We start from the raw sequence: 22,426 nt of genomic DNA on the forward strand, positions 1-22,426 counted from the left end.
TGCCCTTCTTCCCCTACCGCTTTGGGCCTATTGTCCAAATGACCCAGCCCATCCCGTTGAAAGAAAGAATGATCCACCCTTGAAAGCCCGCTCCTCACCCCTATTGTCCATCTGGCCCAAAAAACCTCTTTGAAAACTTGAAGGGCCTTCATGAGCGGCCCACTCCTCACCTCTGCTTGACTGCCCCCTTTCCCAACATACCCTTGGCCCATTTATATCCTTTTGTTTTGCAGCCCAAGCCACAGGGCCTTCACGCTCCAGGACTAGACTATTTCTGGGCTGGGCCACTTCGCACCCAAACTTGCAGCTATCAAGCCCACCCACACTGTCTTTTCCACTTAAGGCCACCCCTCCGTCCTCCTTGCCATAGCCTGCCGACCCATCAGCTGAAGCTCCCATCCTTTTACCATCACTCTTTTCTTTTCCCCTTTTTTTCCTGACTGCACCTGCTCCATCAACTTCAGCTGCACGCCATCTTTCCTTTTCCTTCCCACCGCTGCTCCCCGCGCATGATCCCTCACCCCCGTCTTCCCTCACCCTTTCCCCTTCACTCCGTCTCAAGTTCTTCATTGGCTCCACTGCTGAAATCCTGGCCCATTGAAGTTGAGAAAGATTCTTTGCATCTTCATCCACCTCCACAGCAGTCACCAATACTTTTAAACAATTCTTCACTCCAACAGTGAAGCGGAAGCCCCACCACCCTCACCCAAACTTCTTTTGTTTGGCTTCCTACCTGCAAGCACCCGGCCTCCTCACTCCATCTCTCTAAATGCAGCAACTTATCTTTAAATCGGCGCGTCCCTCTGTTTAATACTCTCTCTGCTTCCCCTCCATCTTCAAACTCCAACAAGAAGAAGGGTTATCCCAACTTCATCACCTTCACTCCTTTCCTAAGGTTCCAGCTGCGTTTCCCCCAATTTCTAAACGAATCTAACTCCATCTCCATCGCTGCCCCTTCCCACCTTCCAACTAGGCAACGCCCCAAACCTTCCTCCCTCCTCCTCAAACCTCTTTCTCCAACCTGAAGCCACAACTCTTCACCTATCCTTCCAGCCGGTCCTTTAGCCACATCTAGGAAGCTCTTTTTCTCCCCCTGCTCCTTCTTACCAGTGCACCTTTCCTCCTCATCATCTAATGTTGCATCCTTCTTTTTTGAATTAATTCGGATTGCTTCTACACCTTTGTCTTCCTTTTTAGTAACTATCCCCAACGCCCTTAGCTTCTCAGCTAGAATGGCCCATCCTCCTATCACGCCCTTTCCTTCAGGAAAGACTAAACAGAATCTTTTAGCTTCTACATCAACAACAGAGCATAAAACGTATCTTCCTGCCCCGTTCACACGCCTCTCCAACCGGAACTTTCTTCCCTCTTCCTCCCAGACTTTAACCAATCTTCCTTTCTTCTCCTCCCTACAACATTCTTCGAAACCTTCCAATAGATTTCTCAAACTTGCTACCCCAAACCTGATCCAAGAGGAAAAACCTCTACTTCTTTCCACAATGATACCTTTTAGTTTCCCTTTGACTTCCTCTATAGACACTTCAAACGTCTTCGATTCAATCGCTACCCAAAACTTTGCCATATCTAGACTCAATCACTGTCCGAGATTTCAAACTTTCCATGCTAGGCTATCCTCTCCATCCCAAGCAAAGCATTGAGTAACCACTCTCTCTATCAACATATCAAAACATCTAATTTCATAAGTTGATATTCTCAACATAATTGACACATTGATCAAATTAATTGTTGGAGTACATGATATGCATTGTGGGGCCAAATCCTACAAGCTTAAAGCATTTAGGAAAATTGGTTGTTTAACATGATATCAAAGCCTCGTTTAGTGGGAAGCCATGTGTTCAAACCTTGCCGTATGCTTATTTACTAACTTTATTAAGCCCACATGTAGGCCCAAAGAATGTTGTTTGTGGTTTGTTTATCTGCCTGCCTTTGTGTGCCTATATGTTTATCCATGTGCAGGTATGGGGTTGCATGTAAGGGAGGGTGTTGTAGTGCATGATATACATTGTGGGCCTAAATTTTACAAGCTTAAGCTTTTAGGAAATTTGGTTATCTAACATTAACACACACATCTAATAGATTGAGACATTTATTAATGTCATTGACAATTTTTACCAAGTAAATTCTCACAAATAAAAATGTGTAATAATACTCCTCTAATAGAAATTTGTTTTGTATTAAGACGTCTACCATTAACAAATTGTGGTACTCACTCAATACTTGTACACGTGCAAAGAACATTCAAGTACTACTAGCGAGCAATGAATTAATGTCATATATAAATACATTGCAAATCTAGAGGCTCTATAGTCTTAAATCTCATTGAGTTTTATTATGGCAACTTATCATTTTCATTTTCATCAACCTCATTCAACACAGTTTTCTTCTTTTATTTTTGTTAGTTGTATTATTTGATAAGGCGACAAAACTATTAAGGAAAAAATGGGCCAAACCAATCATCAAAAACCACTAGAGCATTAAAAACTAAAATATTATTATGGGCAAAGGGATTTAAGAAACTTTTACAATGGAGGAAAATCTCAGCCACTATTTTTATTATAAAAAATTACAAATTAAAGATAAAAATAAAATAACTTCCATCTTAAAAATTATGCAAAAGTTCCTATTTTTTAACTTTTGGATCCATTCATATTGGACAACATTTACAAAAAAATCCCTTACAAGATAAAAATAAATAAAATATTGACTAATTTATTTAAAATAGACAATGTAAGTGTAAACATACAGTTAAATTAAATAGATAGCATTCATGCAGCTCATATAAAACTCTAAATTTAACGCATGAATCCTATCAGAAAGCATCTCCTTGGCACATAATTTTGGTTCCCTATCTATTATATACTCATTATGTAATAAATGTTCTTGTTTGGACTTTAAATAGTTCATTACATTCTTTTTAATGCTTCCCAAAGCTTCCATGTTGCCTTTCTTATAGCCTCCTTTTATATGTACAATCATGACTCCTTTTATATGTACAATCATGACTATCAATTGCTATTAGCCCCATTAGCGCATCTAGATATGAGCTGTCATCCTTCTTTACTTTAATATCTGAAGAATCACCCATCCTTCTTTACTAGGATCTTATCCATGGGGAATTGGGACATGACCATCACATCAAAGTGATGGATAACTTAGATAGAATATACACCAACTGTTGCAAGAGTAAATGGGGTAAAATCCCTTGGGAGTGCCTTAGCATATACCACTATATATAACACCAAATAGTGACAAGAAGCATGATCTTCAAACTTGGCATAGTAAATATAGATATGTACCAGTAATTGCTCTAAGAAGCAGAAATATGCAAGCATGCTGACCATGACTAGAACTGGAACATCCTGCCAGACCCTGTCAAGAATGAAACAAGTAAGCATCCATATTAGATCATGCATTTCAGGGCTGTTGTCCAATACAAACAGCATAATTCTAAAACTTTTTGAGTGCCAGATAGACAAGCGCACATATCCTGCTTATATATGACATTAATGATTATTAGTTATAATATTCACAGAAGGTACCTAATATATGCAATAGCATTTTTACCAATTATAATCAAGATAAGAAGCAATAAAGTTTATCATTTTTTAATAAGAAAGATAGGAAGTGCCATAACCTTTAATCTGTTCAAGCTTTTCCTACTTTATGTTGTTTAGTTATTTTCAAGATGTAACTTCAACCTTCTAAGAAGGTTCTCCCTTTTCTGATCTAAGACATTGTTAAGATTCTTGCATTACTTCTTCCACAAAACATGCTACTAGCTTCCAGAAGCAATGATCATTGTGATATAGCAATTGGGAGACACTATACATAAGACACACAACTTCTAGGATTGAGCTAGGATTAGGCTTCAAGCAGACTCAATCCACCTGAGTTGAAGCTCTAGTAACAAGTCAACAATGCATGGATATACATTAATGATTTATAGGATCCAATAACTTAACCTAGTTTAGTCGCTCTATGATGTCGATCTTGTTTTTTTTTCTTTTTTTAACAAATTATGAACTTATTTTACAGATTAAATATATAAGAAGCAAAACCTCTAAACAATTCAAGGTACAAATATTTGACCCAATTTTATAAGTTAAGAAAATAACAAATATTCTATATTTATAAAAGAATGCATAAAAAAAGTATACTTAAAGTGGTAAAAACTTTCCAATCAATAATACCTTGAGACTCAGTAAAGTTCTTTGGAACTGTCAAAATATTATAGTCAAAGCCTCAGAATGATCACCTTCTTTTTAGAACTAAATCTTCTCAAAAAATGGAAAAATTAGAAGTATTTTCAATTTTTCTGAGAGAACTATGTACGCCATTCATCTAAAAGGAAAGAAATACTGGGACTTCATTTTTATAAGACAAGAAATGTCAGGATTCTCAAGGATATAACAGTGCAATTAGCTGAAATTCCAATAATCAATTGAATTTGCCTGTATCGAGTCTCTTCTCTCTGCTGTGGTAGAGTTGCTGGCCGTCTAACAACAGTCTGAGGATTTTGTATTTTCAGTAATGTTACTGGAAGGTTCTGGACATCCTGCTTGCAGACATCGCATGTCTTGTTTCCTTTAATGCTAAACCACTTTACAGCACAGTCTTGGTGAGCAAGTGCAAGTTCACCTTTACAGCTACACTCCAACTTAAGAGTATCACCTCCTTCCCCAAGCTCAATGAAACAAATCCTGCAAACTGCTTCTTCCTCGGGAATATCTTCCCCATCATCTCCACTCACTGCAATGAACATGTTACAAGAACATCTGCAAAATGTAAGTAACAAGATTTTCTTTCTCTTTTTTTTTCTGATAGGCAAAAAGGACAAAATATATAAATACCTAAAAAGGGGTGCACCAAAGTACACACAATGTATACAAAAAGCTATTAGGCAAGCAAAAAGGAACAGAGAAAAAAAAAAGAACCTTCCTAGAGCTAAACCAGTCTACAAAGCCTATCATGGTCAAGAAACAGTAATCCATGCACACTCTAACCCAATCCAAATGATACACATAATGGAAGATTTAATTGTTTGATCCGACTATTCAATATCCACAACTGACTTCCTATTTCTTTCCATAACATCCAAAACAAACACAAAGGAGAGGCCTTTCAAGCTTTTTTCCACTTCTTCCCCACAAAAGAACCATGCCACATTAAAGAGTACATCAACTAAGCCACTCCAAAAAGAGAAAAAACTAACTGCCATAGAATTCTAGCTTTAAAGAAGTTAATGAGCATATGATCAGTCAACTCTTCTTCCTTTTTACACATGCAACTTCTATTTGACTAAATCCATCCCCTCCTTTTGAGTCAACTAAGCCTTAAAATCCTTCTCCGGTAAAAAAAACTCAACCTAGTTGGAACCTATGGGTTCCAAACTATGCTTTTGGGGAAAAGTCACTTCTTCATTGAGTTAATGAAGCAAAGAAAGACTTGACCGAGAATTTGTTACACTTAGTTTCCTTCCAACCCTATCAATCATCCTCATTTCTACTAATTGAGCCCATTTGCAGTCTCTAAATAAAGACCTCAACTCCTACCAATTCTCAAGCATGTAATTGTTTGTGAAATCAAGGATTCTACAAAAACCCCAACTCAACCCCCCATTTCAATAAAAAAAAAAAAAAAATCTGCTCCAAACTACTAATGATCTCACACTCATTTCTTCACACCATCTTTCAAAAATTTTACCCTTCTTCCATTACCCACCATGAAGTGAGATCTACTTTTAATGGTCTCACACCCATTTCTAAAATTCTTCCAACACCTCACCCCATAACTATCCCTCACAACCCTCAAACACTTGTCCTTTATGAGAAAGAAATGGTAGGATCTTTGAGGATACATGGAGGACATTAGAGTAGTTGTGGCATCTACTTCACTTCTATTCCTCTTTCTAAGCCTTTTGTATCGACGATTTTAACGGCATTCCTCTTAATATCATTCAACTCAATTGGCATTTGGTATGTAGATTTTTATTTTTTATTTTTTTTATAAGTAAAATAGGATAATACATTAAAAGCAATTATAAAATGGCGCAACAGAGTACACATAGAGTATACAAAATAGGCCAAAGGACAAGCAAAAAGAAGAAGAGGAAAAAAGCGAGCAAACACCAACCACCCTAACTACCCGATCATCCCTAAGAAACTTTTTTTTTTCGATAAGTAAACACATATATTAGCAAAAGGCAAAACGCCGCATAGCATACAGGGAGTATACGAGGCGACGAGGGCCTCTCAACAAAAGACAAAGGAACAAAAAACCCACCGACCCTTAACTGGAGGCTAACCACTCCAAGAAACCTATAAGGGAGCGAGACTCCGTACCACTATGCAATTTTGCCCACCCCCACACATTACAAACAAAAGAATTCTTAATTTTTTGAATAGCTAACTACCCCCCCCCCCTCTCCCCTGAATGCTAATCTATTCCTCTCCTTCCAAACCGTCCAAAAAATAAATAACGGAATGGATCTCCAAATTTTCTCCCTCTTTTTACCCACAAAAGAACGCTTCCAGCTAAGAACCACCTCCTTTACAGATTCTGGAAAGACCCACTGGGCACCAAACAAACCAAGAACAATCTCCCACAACACTCTAGCCACTGTACAATGAATAAGTAGATGATTTACATTTTCCTCATCACTACCACATAAATAACAACGATTAGGAAGCTGTCATCCTCTCTTTTGAAGCCTATTTTTATCATCCCTAAGAAACCTAAAGCCCCCTTAACCCAAACACAAACCAAAACTCTCGACGAACCTCAAAAAGCAAGTTTTGAGTCCCCAAAGTTCCTTCCCCTTCTCCTAACAATGGATAAAGACTTGTTATAGTTAACCGAACACTCTAGTTTACGAATTTCCCGCTCGAAACAAGAAGTCAAGGGAATACTCCTTTTTCCACTTGAAACCCTGACCCCCACACCCTTTTCTTGACTCCAATTTCTTTAGTAGGGACCCAATCTCCTTTTCAAAACCCTCCACAGGTAACCTTAAGAAGTTGTTGAAATTGACAAAATTAGTGGGGAGGCTATCCAAACCCCTCCATGACACAAGCAATTGCCAAGGCCTTAGGGGGCTCCACCTCCTCGACCATAGCCTCCTTCTCCTTACCCCCACCCTCCCCGGGACACAAGCAATCGCCAAGGCCTTAGAGGGCTCCACCTTCTCAACCATAGCCTCCTCCTCCTTACCCCAAGGGTCCTTCTCGGCATTTTTGGAATACTCTAGCAAACTACCATTTCGCAACAACATACTTATGGGTTGGCTTGTTGGGTCCACGGGCCCTAAAGAAGAGAGCGAGGAAGACCTTGGAAACTTGATCACCTCCATCACGAGAGCTTCATTGATGGACGCCACATATGAGCTCGTCGAGACTCACACTAGCAATGCCTCAAGCCTCATACACCCATCTTTGACGCAACTTTACTACACCGTCTCCTTGAAATTTGCAAAGAAAGCCCTCCTTTTAAGAAGCCTAAGAGAGCCCTTCTCTCTCTCAGCCAAAACCACCAAGCAACGACCATCCCTCTTTTCCTTTAAACCCACCCCCTCTGACGTACAAGACTTACCTTGGGCCTAGCCCACTCTTAAATTCTCCCCCACTTCATTAACAAAAACTGAATGGGCCTCTAAAGTATCTAGTCCACTAAAGCTTTAAGCCTGAGGAGTAGCACGACCACCAGCACTTTGGGCTCCCTTTAACCACTTACGGCCCAACCTTTGGACCCTTTAGTCAACTCCACTAAAGACGCCCTTAGCATAGTGATGTTCCACCAAACAAACCCCTCCTGCTTCAACCATACACCTCACACCACTTCCTTGGACATCCTCCCCTTCTACAACTTCTGCAGGACAGAGATTTGCCTTCTCTCCTACCAAAGCAGCCCTATCACATGGCCACAGCATGACAACACCTGCAAGCTCCCAAGAAGGCCCTTCCTTTCCCACTCCCAACTTGGCGCGTGGATCACCCTCCACACTTTCCCCTACCTCCAAGCCCGCACGACCCACTATAACTACTTCTCTGTGCCACTAAAGAAAAATTGGATGGAGATTCCTACCACAACTGTAAGGAGAAACTAGAGGATCCCACTACCACTTGCAACGAGTTAAGCTTGGCTCTCCCATCAACCCTAACCAAAATCCACGCCCATTAGGGATGAGACAAAAAGGCGGTGTCTTCATCCACAACAATAAATCCCCCGCAATAGTCCCCTATTTTCTTAAGCACCTCCCAACTCCATAGATGCAAAGGGAGACCCAACACCCTCACCCAAGCTTCCTTAGCAAACGCCCCTTCCCACCCCCTTAAGGAAATACCTAACTTCAAGAGTCCACCTTACCAAATGCAACACTTTGTCCTTGAGTCTTCTAGATCCTCTTGCAAGCACCCTCTTTGCATAGGAGCTCTCTTTAAAGTCAAGCAAAAGCAGTGTTCCCCCAAACACTAAGATCTTCCCACCCCCCCTCTTTCCCCCTTTTTAAGGACCAAAGGTTAGTCACCACACTTTCCAACGAAAAGATATCTAGAAGCGGGTCTAAAACCTCTCCTAACCACCCTACTAAACACTTTCTCAACTGCTCCTCCCTACTCTTCACCTCACTCTCCCCTAACTGTAGCCATACGGCGTCACCCACCACACCCGAAACCTTCCTAATCACCTCTGCATAAGTCCCACTAACAAGTCTCTCCTTTTGAATACTCCTCTCCTTTAAAGGGGAAACCACTCCCCTAAACTCATCTGAGGAGATGACTCCTAGATTACGAATCTTCTCCGCCAAAATGGACCACCCCCCTTGGAAGCCCCTCCCTTTATGGAAGATCAACAAGAAACTCTTTACCTCCTCAATCACCACTGAACAAAATAAGAACTTCCCTGCCCCATTTGACTGACGCTCCAACTTGAACTTCCTCTCGCCCTCCTCCTAAGCTTTACTCCACTTCACCAAGTCTTCATCCCTACAACAATGTTCCATCCCTTTTAACAAATAGCATAAGTCCAAATCTCCAAACTTAATCCATGTAGAAAGACCTCTCCTTCTTTCCTCAATAACACTTTTCAACTCCCCCCCACTTCTACTGAAGGATCGAACAACTTGGAGTCCACTGTGAACCGACAACAACCACCCCTCGCCGACATTTGATCCCTACAGCTCAATGTGTAGATCAAAAGTTGGGTCAACAACGGGAGCAGCTTAGCACAAGTTTAAGGAGATGATATCTTAGTACATTCTTTTGTGATCTATTGTTAACCCCTTAACTTGGAGTATGCGACACAAAGACCTCATGGAGCGACACCTTGGCTCCATGAGTGACCTATAACTAAGGCAAGGTGGCACAAGCACGCAATGCATTATAAAATGAGGCAGCAACAAAGCCGACTTGGACAAGATGTCTAGTGCTTGGCATAAGGGCACAATGCCATGTGCATAGAGACAAGGAGTCATAGGTGCAATGCCATGACTCGTTGTTGCACCAAGAAGAGGGCTCAGGTAAGTCATGGAGCCATAATAGCAACAAGACGAATGCATGAACCGGTTCCCTCAACACGGACATGACCTAGATGTGACGGGAACACACGAGCATGACAGGTTGGCATGCTCAAGAAGCTTGTAGCAGGTTGCCTAGAGATGCTATAGCAAGCTAGTGAAGCATGTTGCAAGGAGTGTGGGCCAAGAGAGAGCTCAGCACGCACACAGGCTGCATAGAGAGCATGCAACAAGTTGCCTAGAGATGCTATAGCCAGATGGTCAAGCACATTGTGAGAGGTGTAGACCAAGGGAGGGCTTGGCTCACACATGAGCCGCATAAAGATGCAACAGCAAGCTGATCAGATGCATGGTTGATTCAAGTGCATGGGTCGACTGACTCAAGGCACATGAGGGGGTAGATTTGGGGTAGAACACAAGAGAGACGTCTTGGCATTGGGGCAAGCCTAAGGAAAACGTGTTGCACCACAAACTAGGGGCTTGAAGGGCTGGTACATGGACTAATGCAAGCGACAACAGCATGAGGAGTTTCAAATGGATGAGAAATAGGTTGAAGACATTTGAAATCTCAAAGTTGGATTCAAAGTGTGATTGAAATTTGAGTTTGAGTAGAAATTTAGATTCTCATCATAATTGTAGTTTGAGTAGGAAGGATTGTTTGTCCCTAGTCCAAATAGGAGTGGTTATAAGAGTTTGGGAAGGAATAGGATTGCTTATCCCTAGTCCAAATAAGGGTGGTTGGTGCCACAACCTACGAATAAGAGTTTGGGTAGGACTAGGATTGTTGGTTCCTAGTCAAAATGGGAGTGGTTGGTGTCACACCTATAAAAGGAGTGTTGCCTTTCGGGAATTCATGAGAGGGAGAACCTTCTTAAAATACAGCGTAAGAGAGAGCATGAACTTACCAAAGAGATTGTGGGAGACTTGCTAAGCTATGTCTTGTATCGTTATTTAAAGAAGAAATAAAAGGCAGGTTAGGATTGAGCCTTGTAAACTTCATGTGATCTTTGTGGGTTTTCTTTGTAGCATTCTTGTGTGATTTCAGTAGGCTGGCTAAGAGGGCTTCTAGGCGCCGCATGAATGCAAATAACTTATGGGAAAGTTTCTTGCCCGTGACAGTCTATCCCATTTTGTATAGATCTTTGTATAGTGGAGAAGTACATTATGTCTTGATCGATTTTTTGTATTTGTGGGGATGATTCCTCATCCTTCATTCATAACTAATATATCCCTTGTTTCTAATTAAAATATATATATATATATATACCTACCTTGAACCATGGGAACAAACCTGGAAATAACAAAACAAAAACTGGATGCTGTAGAACTGAGTCCCAAAACCCCAGACCAGAATGCTCTAAACACAAGAACCATGATCCAATACAATAAGCCCAGGACCCAATCTAGTGAAAATTCTACTTAACAATCCAACCCCTGTAATCATCAGAAACTAGTTTCTTCCTGAAATTCAGTGAGCAAAAAGTAGATACATTAATTACAGTTATCAATTGTTCAATGGACCATTCTATTGGCCGGTTTCCATATGGCTGCCTATGTCGTTAGCCTCATTATGTAATTGAAGCTGACAGGAATGCCCCAAAGAATATATTTGTCACTCTCATGGTCCCAACCAGATTCATTATCTCAGCCACCAACAAGACTTGCATGTGTGCATCTACTCGGTCACCATCCAAATTTTGATGCATCTCTTGCACTTGTTGGAGTTGCTCAATTTCAACATGCATAACCTCTGCCAAGTGCCATCTTACTGAAATTCCTAATGATGGCATATTCTTCCAGCATTAGACTCCAATAACAAAGGAGTCTTAGGTATCCAGCAGGTCAAACTTCCTCTAACACCAAGATAATATGATCCAGAAGGGGACCTCCTGTTGCAACTTAATGCAACAAATGAAAGGTGCTCCTAAAATAACAGAGCAACGAGATATTGAATAGTGGAGAAGATGAAAAGAACTGGAAATGACCATGAGCATCAGAACAAAGCACAAGACACTCACTCATATAGCGTAATTCCTGAATGATTCTACATCACTAAGTGAAAACAATTGATTTGGAATGCAGAAATCACTCATATCCAAAATTAATGGAAATAGCATGTAGAAATAATTTTCATAATCCCCTATGCTATTGCATCAATAATGCTAGCAAAGAAACATGCCACACAAATGAGCTGGAATCCCATAAACAACAAATTAGCACCTACCAATTTCTGTTACTGGGGCATCATCTTGTGAGGCACCATCAACTGCCACTGGACGAGGGGTTGCTGATATCACACGGATCAAACCTCCTGTAGAGTCCATCCGCCTTAAACTTCTGGCTTTAACATTTACAGGAACTGACAATGAGCGTGTCATATGATGCTGAACTTCTACCTTCTGTAAGAAAACAAACGCTACATTGAAGAACACCCAAAAAGGAAAATGTAAAGCAATTGGTGTATGTATCCACATGAAACTCCAACTATTGAAGTATAGCACTACCAAATCAAGATTCATTAGTGAAGAGCTGGAAAAAATGAAAACAAGAAAAAACTTACAGAAAAATCAGATTCACCATCCAGATTCTTTTCCTGCAGGGACTCAGAACCTGAACTTGCAATTGGTGTAGCTGGTAAAGAATATGTTGCTTTTACTGAAGGGAAAAGAACCTTGTTGAGAGAAAATGACCTTGAAGTAGTAGGCTTATCCAAAGGACCATCCGATGATGGTGTGTCTGGGATGATAAGAACTGTCTTTTCCCCATCCTCAGACAAATTTTTTGCCCTCAAGCTTCTTTGGGGAAGCAGATTTCTCATGGATGATTTGAATTTAGCTGAAGGTGGTCTAGGCGGCAATCCTGCTTTAGTGGAAGTAGGACTCGGGGCTGAGGAAATTTCTATCCTTGCAAAAGCAGAGGATGTATTTTCAAGAGACCTTACAGGTATCTGCAAAGACGATAGGTTTGGCCGTCTAGACTGCTGAACTAAGGAGGTTCCTTCTCCTTTTTCCTTTTGATTGCTTTCCTAAAAAATCATCAAAAAATCACTTCAGTCATATAAAACTCCTAGAATAAGACCAAAAGGTTATCCAATTCCAAAATTTTCCAGACAATAAGTGCATGAACAGAGAAAGATAGAAAATCCAAGTTGCAGGGAAATGTATGTTTGATATGATCCTACACTCAGAGATGAATAATATTGAAAACTTTATGATTAAAATTAATTATTAGTAATTGAATGCATATATGAATAATCAAGAGAAATAACAAGTAACAAAAACAGGTGCTTACATTCCAACTACTCAGGCAGGCTACATGAGTCTTATTTAGCCATCTAGCTTATGTATAAGGCCTTTCAGTTAAAATCATAAGCCATCATATCTTTTCTCACTTCCTTGACTCACTTCCTTTTCGGCCTTCCTCTTGTCTTAGTAGCTCCTTCTCCTTTCATCATATTGCACAAGTAAAGCTGAAATCTTTATTGCAAATGGCCAAGCCATCTTAAACAACTTTCTTTATCTTGTTCTCAATTGGTGCTACCTCTACCTTGTCATAAATCCATTCTTTCTTTTCTTAAATAGCCACAGATCCATCGAAACATTTGTATAGTCAACTACAATCACTGTTGGAAAATAATGACTCTTGATTGTCCAAAATTATATACCACAAAAGCTGCCCTTTTAGTTGTCTTTGCAAATTTCTTCCACTAGTTTTACAGCCACGCAATAGTCAAAAAACATGTTCAAGAAATGAGTATAGCCACAAGAAAAGATGGAATAAGAACCAAGTTCATGTGTGAGAAGGTAGATGTGGCAACAAACAAGGACAAGATTGAGGGAGTCACTTAAGATGGTTTAGCTGTGTGTAACATACAGACTTATGAATGGACCAGTACTGATGAATGATTTTATTCAAGTTGAAAGCGCCCAAAGGACAAGAGATACTAAAGAAAGGCATGGCAAAATGCAGAGAAAATGACATTTCTTCTAAGGATATGACTGAGGATATGGCTTTAAATGGAACTAGATGGTAAAAAGACATTCATACAGCTAAGCCCATTTGGTTGGGATTAAGGCTTTGTTGAGTTAGGTTCAGCTGAGTTGACATCTATAGGGGTCGAGAAACCTGAAAGCATTTAAAAAAGCACCCATCTATTTCATCTTCATGCTTCAATTCTAAATATTATATGTTGGTCATGGTTTGTGTACTCAAAATTGGCAATGGACAAAAACAGAAAACATTATATTAACATTTTATTGGATGGTTGCACAAAAGGAAATGCACCTCAAAGCACATGACAGTAACCACTAGCCTTGGTACATGCACACAAACAGTTACCACATTTAGATATTATTTATTTTTCTTTCAAATAAACTTTTATAAATAACAAAAAAGAAGGCACCATTTTCTAGAAATCATATACCAGCCAGTTTTGTACCTCCTCAAAGAAAGTCAAAAGTACCCTTGGAACAACACAAAATTATTACAAGTCACCAAGAAAATTAAAAGAGGCCTTGGTCAAGGCATTTTTCATTTAATAACCTCTCAAATCAGCAAGCACTAAACAGAATTTCAGAGAATTTTGTACGTAATCTTTCTTCTAAATAATTTCTAGTCTCACCAAGGTGGCCACTTCAGTTGAGTAGGAAATCACTTGCAAATCCAATATTAAAAATAACAATAAATTTGACCTATCAACAAATAACAATAAGATTTGCAAAGATACTAAAGTTGGGATTCTGTGTCAGATAAGCATACATAATCTATGCTACAGTAAAACCAAGCATAGTTTTTCGACAATTATAAAGCACTTCTTGGCCATCAAAGTGCTTTGGAATGTATTTGGTTACACAAACCAGAGTACTTTGAGACAGAAGAAATTTAGAGACTTAGAAGCTTTTCTCAACAAAGCTGCAGTCAAGAAGCTTTTACAGAAGAAGCATTTTTACCAGAATTTATGCTACACCAAGGAGCCTAAATCTTAAGTTATTGCATTTTTGGATCAATAGACAAAACATATATCTGCCTTCTCAGTTTTACTGTTCTTCCATAATCTAAAACATTCATAATGTTGTTATCCTAGGCTCCACTATGTATTCACTAGGGGATGCCTTGATGCCTCAACAGATTATGGAAGTTTTGCATTTTTTGGCAATTACAGTCCAAGATTGCAAGAATCCATCATTTCTACATATCCAATTAGAGACCCTATTGCTATAAAGACTGAAGCTACAAGTACAACTACAAGTTCAATCAATGATGGTCTTCAACAAAAAGGAGTGTGATTGAGATGTTACTGGGGATTTTATATGCATTTATGTTGAGCTTGTTGCATATTTTTAGGGCGTTGAGACAGTGATTTTATATGCACTAAAGTGGAGCAACGTTTTCATTAAAAAATCAAGTTCATTATGGAAGAAAACTGGCTTGATCAATTGAACCGTGATGGTTGGGAGTCGAAGCAATTGTTTTTTGAAAAAATAAAATAGCTTTAGAGTTGCTCGACTGAGGGGCTATCAATCATCAATTGAGCCCATATTTTAGAAAAGTACTTTTCCTATTTTATGTGGTTCTTCAAAGTTAACTGCTATAAATTCTTTAAGATTAACTCTTGAGAGATACAAACATTTGATAGCATGTTCACTAAGTTTCTTATTTCTTTTGTGCATTGGTTTCAAAACAAGCATGAAACTTGCATTCTCATATTTTGAAAACCAAAAACCCCAAATCCATCACACTCCAACAATGAATCAATTCTTGTGTTGGTGGTCTTTGGGAGGAAGATAATGCCCCTTGAAGGCATTCAAATAGGTCAAAGATGCATGCTTTGAGAGAGTTCAAAGTCAGCTCACTGAAGTACAAAACTTAATGTTCATGACTGAATTGATGGTTGAAGTGCATGGAGTTTCAAAGTTCAACAACAACCAAAAGATCTAAGGGTTGGATAGGATGTAGCCTCAACAAAGTTATTAAAGAAAATGAAACTTCATCTATATACAACTTTGCCTCATTTTCAAATGATCTTTTATTCCTTTCTTTCCAAATTGTCCAAAAAATTCACAAAGGAGGTGCTCTCCACGCCTTTTCAATTGTTTATTCCCCACAACGAAGTCATGTCATCCTAAGAGTCTCTCTTTAACCATGGAGGATATCACACCCTAAGACACTCCAAATAGAGAAAATAACAACTACCATAAAACCCTTATTGTGATACAATGAAGGAGGATGTGATCAATCTTCCTCGTTTTGACAAAGAAAACATCTATTTGTCGATGACCACCCTCCCCTCTGAAGTTGATCCAAAGTCAATACCTTTCCCAATGTCACTTCCCAAGCAAAAAAACTCATTTTGGATGAAACCGAAGATTCAAAATAACACCCATTGAGAAAGGAACTACCCTCCCTGGCTCTAGGATAGTGTAAAGTGTTTTCACGACAAAGGTTCCACTCTTCAACTCCATCCAAATTACCCTATCTTCTTCTTCCTTATTCCTTGTCTTCCCTCACAATCTTGAAAAGAATTGTTCCACATATTCCACCTCACAATCGCTCAAATGTCTATAGATGCAAGGATTCCAGTAACCCCTTTAATGTGATCGATCCCATAAATTTTTCACCCATGCCTATTCAGATGCAACTATGGAATATAAAGAAGGAAAAGATACACACAATGACTAATCTCCATCTCATTTATCCTTCCAAAATTTTACCCTCCTCTCATTGCCCATCAAAGAAGAGACTCTACTGTTAGAAAGATCTCAATCCTTCTTGATAGCTTTGCATAACCCAACTTCATACCCATCTCTCACTTCATGAGAACGTCACCTCCCTTTTTCTTTCCTGTATTTTCCACCCTGTAAGGTACTTACAAGAAAGCCTCCCAAAGGCATATCACCAACTCCACTTGCATAGAAGGACCTTGTTAAGGGAAGAGAGACACTTAACAACCAAGCTTCCTTTCCTCTTATCTAAATAGGCAATCACCCACTTTACTAAATGTGGTTCTATCTAGAGACCTGCCTCCCCAAAGGAAATCGCTTTGAATCTACTTCAACCTTAATTTGACTATCCTTAGGATGCAAAATAAAACATAAAATAGATAGGTAAGTTGGATAAAGTGTTTCGCATTAGAATGAGCCTCTCCCCTTTGGAGATATATTACCTTTTCCACATCACCAGTCTTTTATAGAACTGCTCTTCCACCCGATCCCAAGCTGCAACTAATTTAATAGGGGTACCCAAAGGAAGACCCAAGTAAGTGGAAAAGGCAAGATTTGATAGTTATTATACAATGCTATAGATGGCAAAATTTGCTTGCTTCTATATGGTGGAAATTTATTAATAATGTACATGCACTTATGACGATTTAACTAATTTTGAGGGTTTTATATTAGTAAGAATTTGTTTCTTATATAAATTAGATGACCCAATTGTAAATAGGAGGGAAATAAGTCACTTCATTTTTTAGATTAATGGTATGTTATGATTAAAAAAAGCACGACCATAAAATTGTTTAGTGGATTTTTATCAAATAAATTACTACAAATTTATGGGATAAATTTTGGTTGTTGTATGCAGGATATGTTGCTTTTATCTGATAAAAATGATTCCTTGAACTAATTTCATTGTAAAATTTATAAATTTAGGCAACCCAGTTAGTTGGCATTGATACTTTTTTGAGCTAAGTTTAGTAAAATATCTGAGATTATTTTTATTTTCTTCAAGCCAACGTCAAGATTAGCATTTAAGAACAAGAAATAAGGAAACAAGACATTATTCAACTAAATGTTTTATCTAAAATAATTTGGTCATTCAATGATAGTTGGACAATTTCCAAAAACTAGTGTCCAGTTTTTATAATTTACAACTGACATTCATCTACTTTTTTTCACTCACCAGTTACCACTTAGTCAAGATTTCTGAGTACAGCCTTTGGGTCAACTTACAATTTCCAATTTTTTTAAGCTATACACCACCATCATCATCAAACCAGACCCAGTCCCATTCAGCAGATCAACACCCTCTAGGCATGTTTCACCCCCATCAAAACAGTGAAAAATATTTAACATAAGTTTCCAGTATCAGATCAACACTGAACAAAATTAATGCTTGGCCTGGTGGTCAAGGAAATGTAGGAAAGTCGAAAACTGATAATTGGAAATTGACTTATTTTAGAACTTCGAGAGAAAACCAAAAAACCTCCTCTCTCAACTGAAGCTAATAAAACCAGTTGGCTTCCTTGAGGTTGATTAGTTCATCATATTGTTTTTTTCTCTGGAAACCAAAAGTAAACACGTCCCTAAAAAATGGAGATCCAAAGATCCATTTCCCTTGATTTTTCCCTCGTTTTTATCACCAACCAAACAGATCACAATGAATTAAAACACAAGATCAGGACACCAACTTAAATGAATACACACAAGACCCCAAGAAAAAATTAAGTGGAATCAATCCGAACAAAATTACCTACCATATGGTAGCTAACAAAAATGTAGGAAAATGACATGGTAAGCTGAAATTCTATCCATTTCATACTTTTCAGAGAACCAAAAATCAACCTCCATACCACTGAAGCTAACAAAACCATTTGGTTTCCTGAAGTCAGTTCTTCGTTTCACGTAAACCACAAAAAAAGAGAGGAAAAAAAAACAAAAGGAAGGATGATTCAAGGATTTTTTTTTTTTACTTTCTCGCATTTTCTCAGTAACCAAACAGAACACATAATTGAAACCCAGTGAAAATAAACAAAACCCAGAAAAAAAAAAAAAAAAAAAAAAAAGGCGAAATTCCAAAAAAAAAAAAAAAGGGAAATCACCTGACAGTGTTCGGGAGCATCCGAGGTGGCGTCCACCTCAGGTTGCAGTTCAACACCTGAAACTTCCATTGAACTCGGATAACCAAAGAAATTAAACCCTAGGTTTCAAAAGCCTGAGTGAGGTGCGAGGAGTGACTAGTGAGCTGTGCAAAAACCCAAAAAGCCAAAAAGGTTAAATTAAACTGAGATCAAATGGATCAAGAGACTCAAGACTCGAGAGACGAGGGAATAAAGTAACATTTTTTTTCTTCCTCTGAGGAATGATGGTGGCGGAACTCAAATTCATATTAAATAAAATTTAATTTCTTTTATTTTATACATTTTGCCCGCCAACTGGTGCCATCCTTTTCATTCTTTTTTCCTGCTCTAAGATTCTTCCATTTTCTTTTTCTTTTTTTTCTTTTTTTTCTTTTTTTTCTTTTTTCTTTTTCTTTTTCTTTTTTTATTTAATTTATTAAGATGAGTTTCCAGGGATGATAATTTTGACACGTCACACCGTGTGATAGCGATTGAAGAACAAAATAAAAAATTTTAACAAATCGTATTAAAATGGTGTTGATAAATTAATTTATCGACTTAATATCACTCAATGGCTTAATTAAAGTCATTAAGTGATTTAAGCTAACTTTAATTATGCATAAATTAAGGATTTAAGTTAACTTCAAATTTAATTATACTTAAATAATTAACTTAAAATTTATTAGTTAATTTTTACTTTATTAAAGTTATTTAATAAAATTAACTTAAAATTTATTTTAAATTATTAAATTGACATATTTATTTTCGTAAATTATAAGTAGAACAAGAGAGGTTGAGTAACAATAAAGGTCGTGAAATAATAAAAGAAATTGTTGAGATAATTAGGATAAATGAATGTAAAAAAATAAAATATAAATATAGACTTAAAATTAAAAATAAGTTAATTATATTTACTTATTATTCAAATTTATTTTTTAAATTAAGTTATTAAGTAACTTTAAGTTATTAAGTAAGTTTATCAAATACCCGTTAAATTAATAACTTATTTTTTATTGTGACTATTTTTTAGTACTCTATATACTTACAATACTTTAAATATGTCTAATGAATAAATTTATTTTTTTAAATCAAGGTATAAATAGTTGTTAAAATTAACGAGAGTAAATATGTTAATTCAATGATTTAAAATAAAATTTAAATTAATTTTATCAAATAATTTTAATGCTTAAACTAAAAAATAAGTAATGAGTTTTAAGTCAATAGTTTAAAAATAATTAACTTAAAATCAACTTAAATTATTAAATAATAAATATTGAATTTTATTAAAAACCACTGTAATCACCTTTATATTAAACAAGTGATATGCTGGTGTAATTGTTTCATCTATTTAATTCATTTATTTAAATGAGTCAAAATTAGCTATTTATGATATAATTTAATCAATTTAACTTACATAAATTCATATATTTAAGATTTTAAAATAAATTTTAATTGCAAATATTATATAATAAAAATTATATAATCGACTAAAATAATATTTTATTGTAAAGATTAAAAATATTTTTTAAGTAAAATATTAAATAAAATAATAAATTAGTATAAAATTAAAATGTCAATTTATTTTATACATTACTACGCAAATTTTAAAGAAAATTAAATTTCCAAAGTTAAAACACTTGAAAAGGTACTTTAAAGTAATATTTTTATAAATTTTAAATTTTAAATGTGATAGATAGGTTATAACCATGGTAATTAGTTTTATGGGTTATAATCTTATCAACTAATTATACGCGTCGGTTCATACATAATTTGGCATAACTCATTCATTAATCGAGTTTTAAACATACTTAGGTTGTTAGCTTAAACAAATATAATATTTGGATATGATTAGCTAAACATTTTCAATATTTAGGTTAAGTTTTTTGAACCTTAGCTCAATTTGGGTTAAGCTTGAGCTAAAGTTCAGATAACTCAAGTTTAACCAGAACTTGATTTAATATTTTATAATATTAATTAGCATGAATAATAATCATCTTTTTCTTTTTAGATTTTAAATAAAAAAATATTAAATTATAATTATATTATATATATTTTTCACTTTTTTAGAATGACTTATAAGTTTGTTTTTATTTATTTATTATTATTTTAAATTTTATCTTATTTACCATTTAAATTTTGGTATAAAGATATATATAAAATGTTTTTTAAAAACTACCATTGGATTTTGAATTATGCAACCCAAGTATAACCTGATCAAATCGAGTATAACCTGACCAACTCAAGTTAAGCCCTACCAATCCGAGTTTAAAAAAATAAGATTAAATTGGATACCTAATATTAAAGGTCGAGTTAGTTTAGAACTTGGGTTGGGCTCAGGTTGACCATCAACCGACCAACCCTCTCAAGTTGCACACCTAAGTTGGCATTAAACATGTACATAAGTAAAAAGCTTAGACAATGAAAATGTGATTTTTTTTTTTTTTTTTTCAATGGGAATTCTTTTTGAATGCTTCTAATAATTGGTCCATGGGCACACATGTTTGGTCAAGGAGAAAATCAAGGAAAATTATTTGAAAAAGCTCAAATTTATATTCATAAAGTGTATTTGGGAGAGAAAACCGCATAGGTGAAGTGATGGGGGGTTTTGAATGATTAAGCTTGAAGCAAAGAAAAAATAATTGAAGAAAGGGACCTTTTTTCTAATTCAATCAAGTGAGATTCCCTTTCTCCATGGTTTTTTAGTTATTCTTTATAACTCCCTGTCTCACCCTTTTACTCCAACAAATCTGCATTGTAAAGAACAAATCATCTCTTTACCTTCAAAAATCAAAAGTGATTTTATCCATACACTCTTATTTTATTTTATTTTTAAAAAATATTAAATTCTCTATAAAATCGAAAGATTTTATACAAAAAGTATATATTTCTCTTACAATTATTTCAAAATTTGAAAAAGTAAATTTTTTTCTAGACTATTGTTAAAACCGTTATTTTTACCGTGTAAGTTTTTAAGAATTATTATATTTTTATATAAGAATTACTACTATTTTTATTTTTTAAATAAAAGTAGAAAATATATACAAATAAACACCTTGTTATCAATTTATTTATTTTTTAAAATATTTTTCTTTTTAATTTATATGAGCATTAAGACTATATTTGACATGCATATGATAGCATATTTCATGATATATATTATAAGATATTATTTCTAGTAAAACATAATATTATTTGATATCATTCCAAAGTAACTTGAAAAAATCTCTCACAAGTAAAAAAAAAATTAGTTTTTTGTTAATAATATTCACATTAAAACTATTTAAAAGTTATAAATAAAAATATTATATTATATTGTTGGATATACAAACTAATTTATTTATATTAAATAATAAGTTTATTAGCATTATTTTAATGTATATTTTATACATTTAAAAAAATAATCATAAATTTAAGTTTTTTTAATAAAATTTGATTAACAATATTAGTATTAACAAAAATTGAAAAAAAACTTTAATAAGATGAGTTAATTTATGGCTAATAAATATCATCATAAATAAATAAAAAAATCCGTATGATAATGTATTGTATCACTTATCCTGTATGATTAAATATGGGATATAACAAATACTGAAATAATTTTTCAAATTTCATTACTTAAAAAACACGAGATAATATATATAATCTTATAGTATATCTTTCCTATCAAATATAATCTACTTAATATGAAATAAGGATATTATAACTATAAAACTATATTAAATAAATTTATGGAATAAAAAAAAAATAGGGTGGGTGAGTGAGAAACTAAGAATATGTTTGATTCTTGAAAATTATGAAAATAAAAAAAAGATTTTATTATAAAAAATACCATAGAAAATCAAATATAATTAAATTAATTAAAATTTTATATATTTTAAAATTATTTAATTTATATAATAGAAAAAATAAAGTAAAATATATATAAAAATGATTTCTTAACTTTAAATTTACCCTTTTTTTTTTCCTTTTACTTTTCTCAAAAATTTTCCAAAAAAAACCCTACCTTAAAGTAAATACATTTTCCTTTTTCGATTTTGTCATGGAGCTCAGAAAGGTAGTCAACG

General features: G+C 35.7%; 1 protein-coding gene across 1 annotated transcript in view; it reads right to left on the reverse strand.

Annotated features, from left to right (window-relative positions):
• LOC100243829 (uncharacterized) overlaps positions 1 to 18,627 on the reverse strand; it is a 30,421-nt gene extending 11,794 nt beyond the window's left edge. The window contains exons 1-5 of the mRNA XM_003633211.4: positions 18,345 to 18,627; positions 12,090 to 12,554; positions 11,754 to 11,928; positions 4,473 to 4,770; positions 3,318 to 3,390 (exon numbers count right to left, since the gene is read on the reverse strand). Coding sequence (XP_003633259.1) covers positions 3,318 to 3,390; positions 4,473 to 4,770; positions 11,754 to 11,928; positions 12,090 to 12,554; positions 18,345 to 18,413 — 1,080 coding nt within the window. The 5' untranslated portion in view covers positions 18,414 to 18,627. The remainder of the gene's footprint in view (positions 1 to 3,317; positions 3,391 to 4,472; positions 4,771 to 11,753; positions 11,929 to 12,089; positions 12,555 to 18,344) is intronic.
• Positions 18,628 to 22,426: the final 3,799 nt, after the last annotated feature.

Source organism: Vitis vinifera, chromosome 12 (genome assembly GCF_030704535.1).
Source record: "Vitis vinifera cultivar Pinot Noir 40024 chromosome 12, ASM3070453v1".
Lineage (NCBI taxonomy): Eukaryota > Viridiplantae > Streptophyta > Magnoliopsida > Vitales > Vitaceae > Vitis > Vitis vinifera.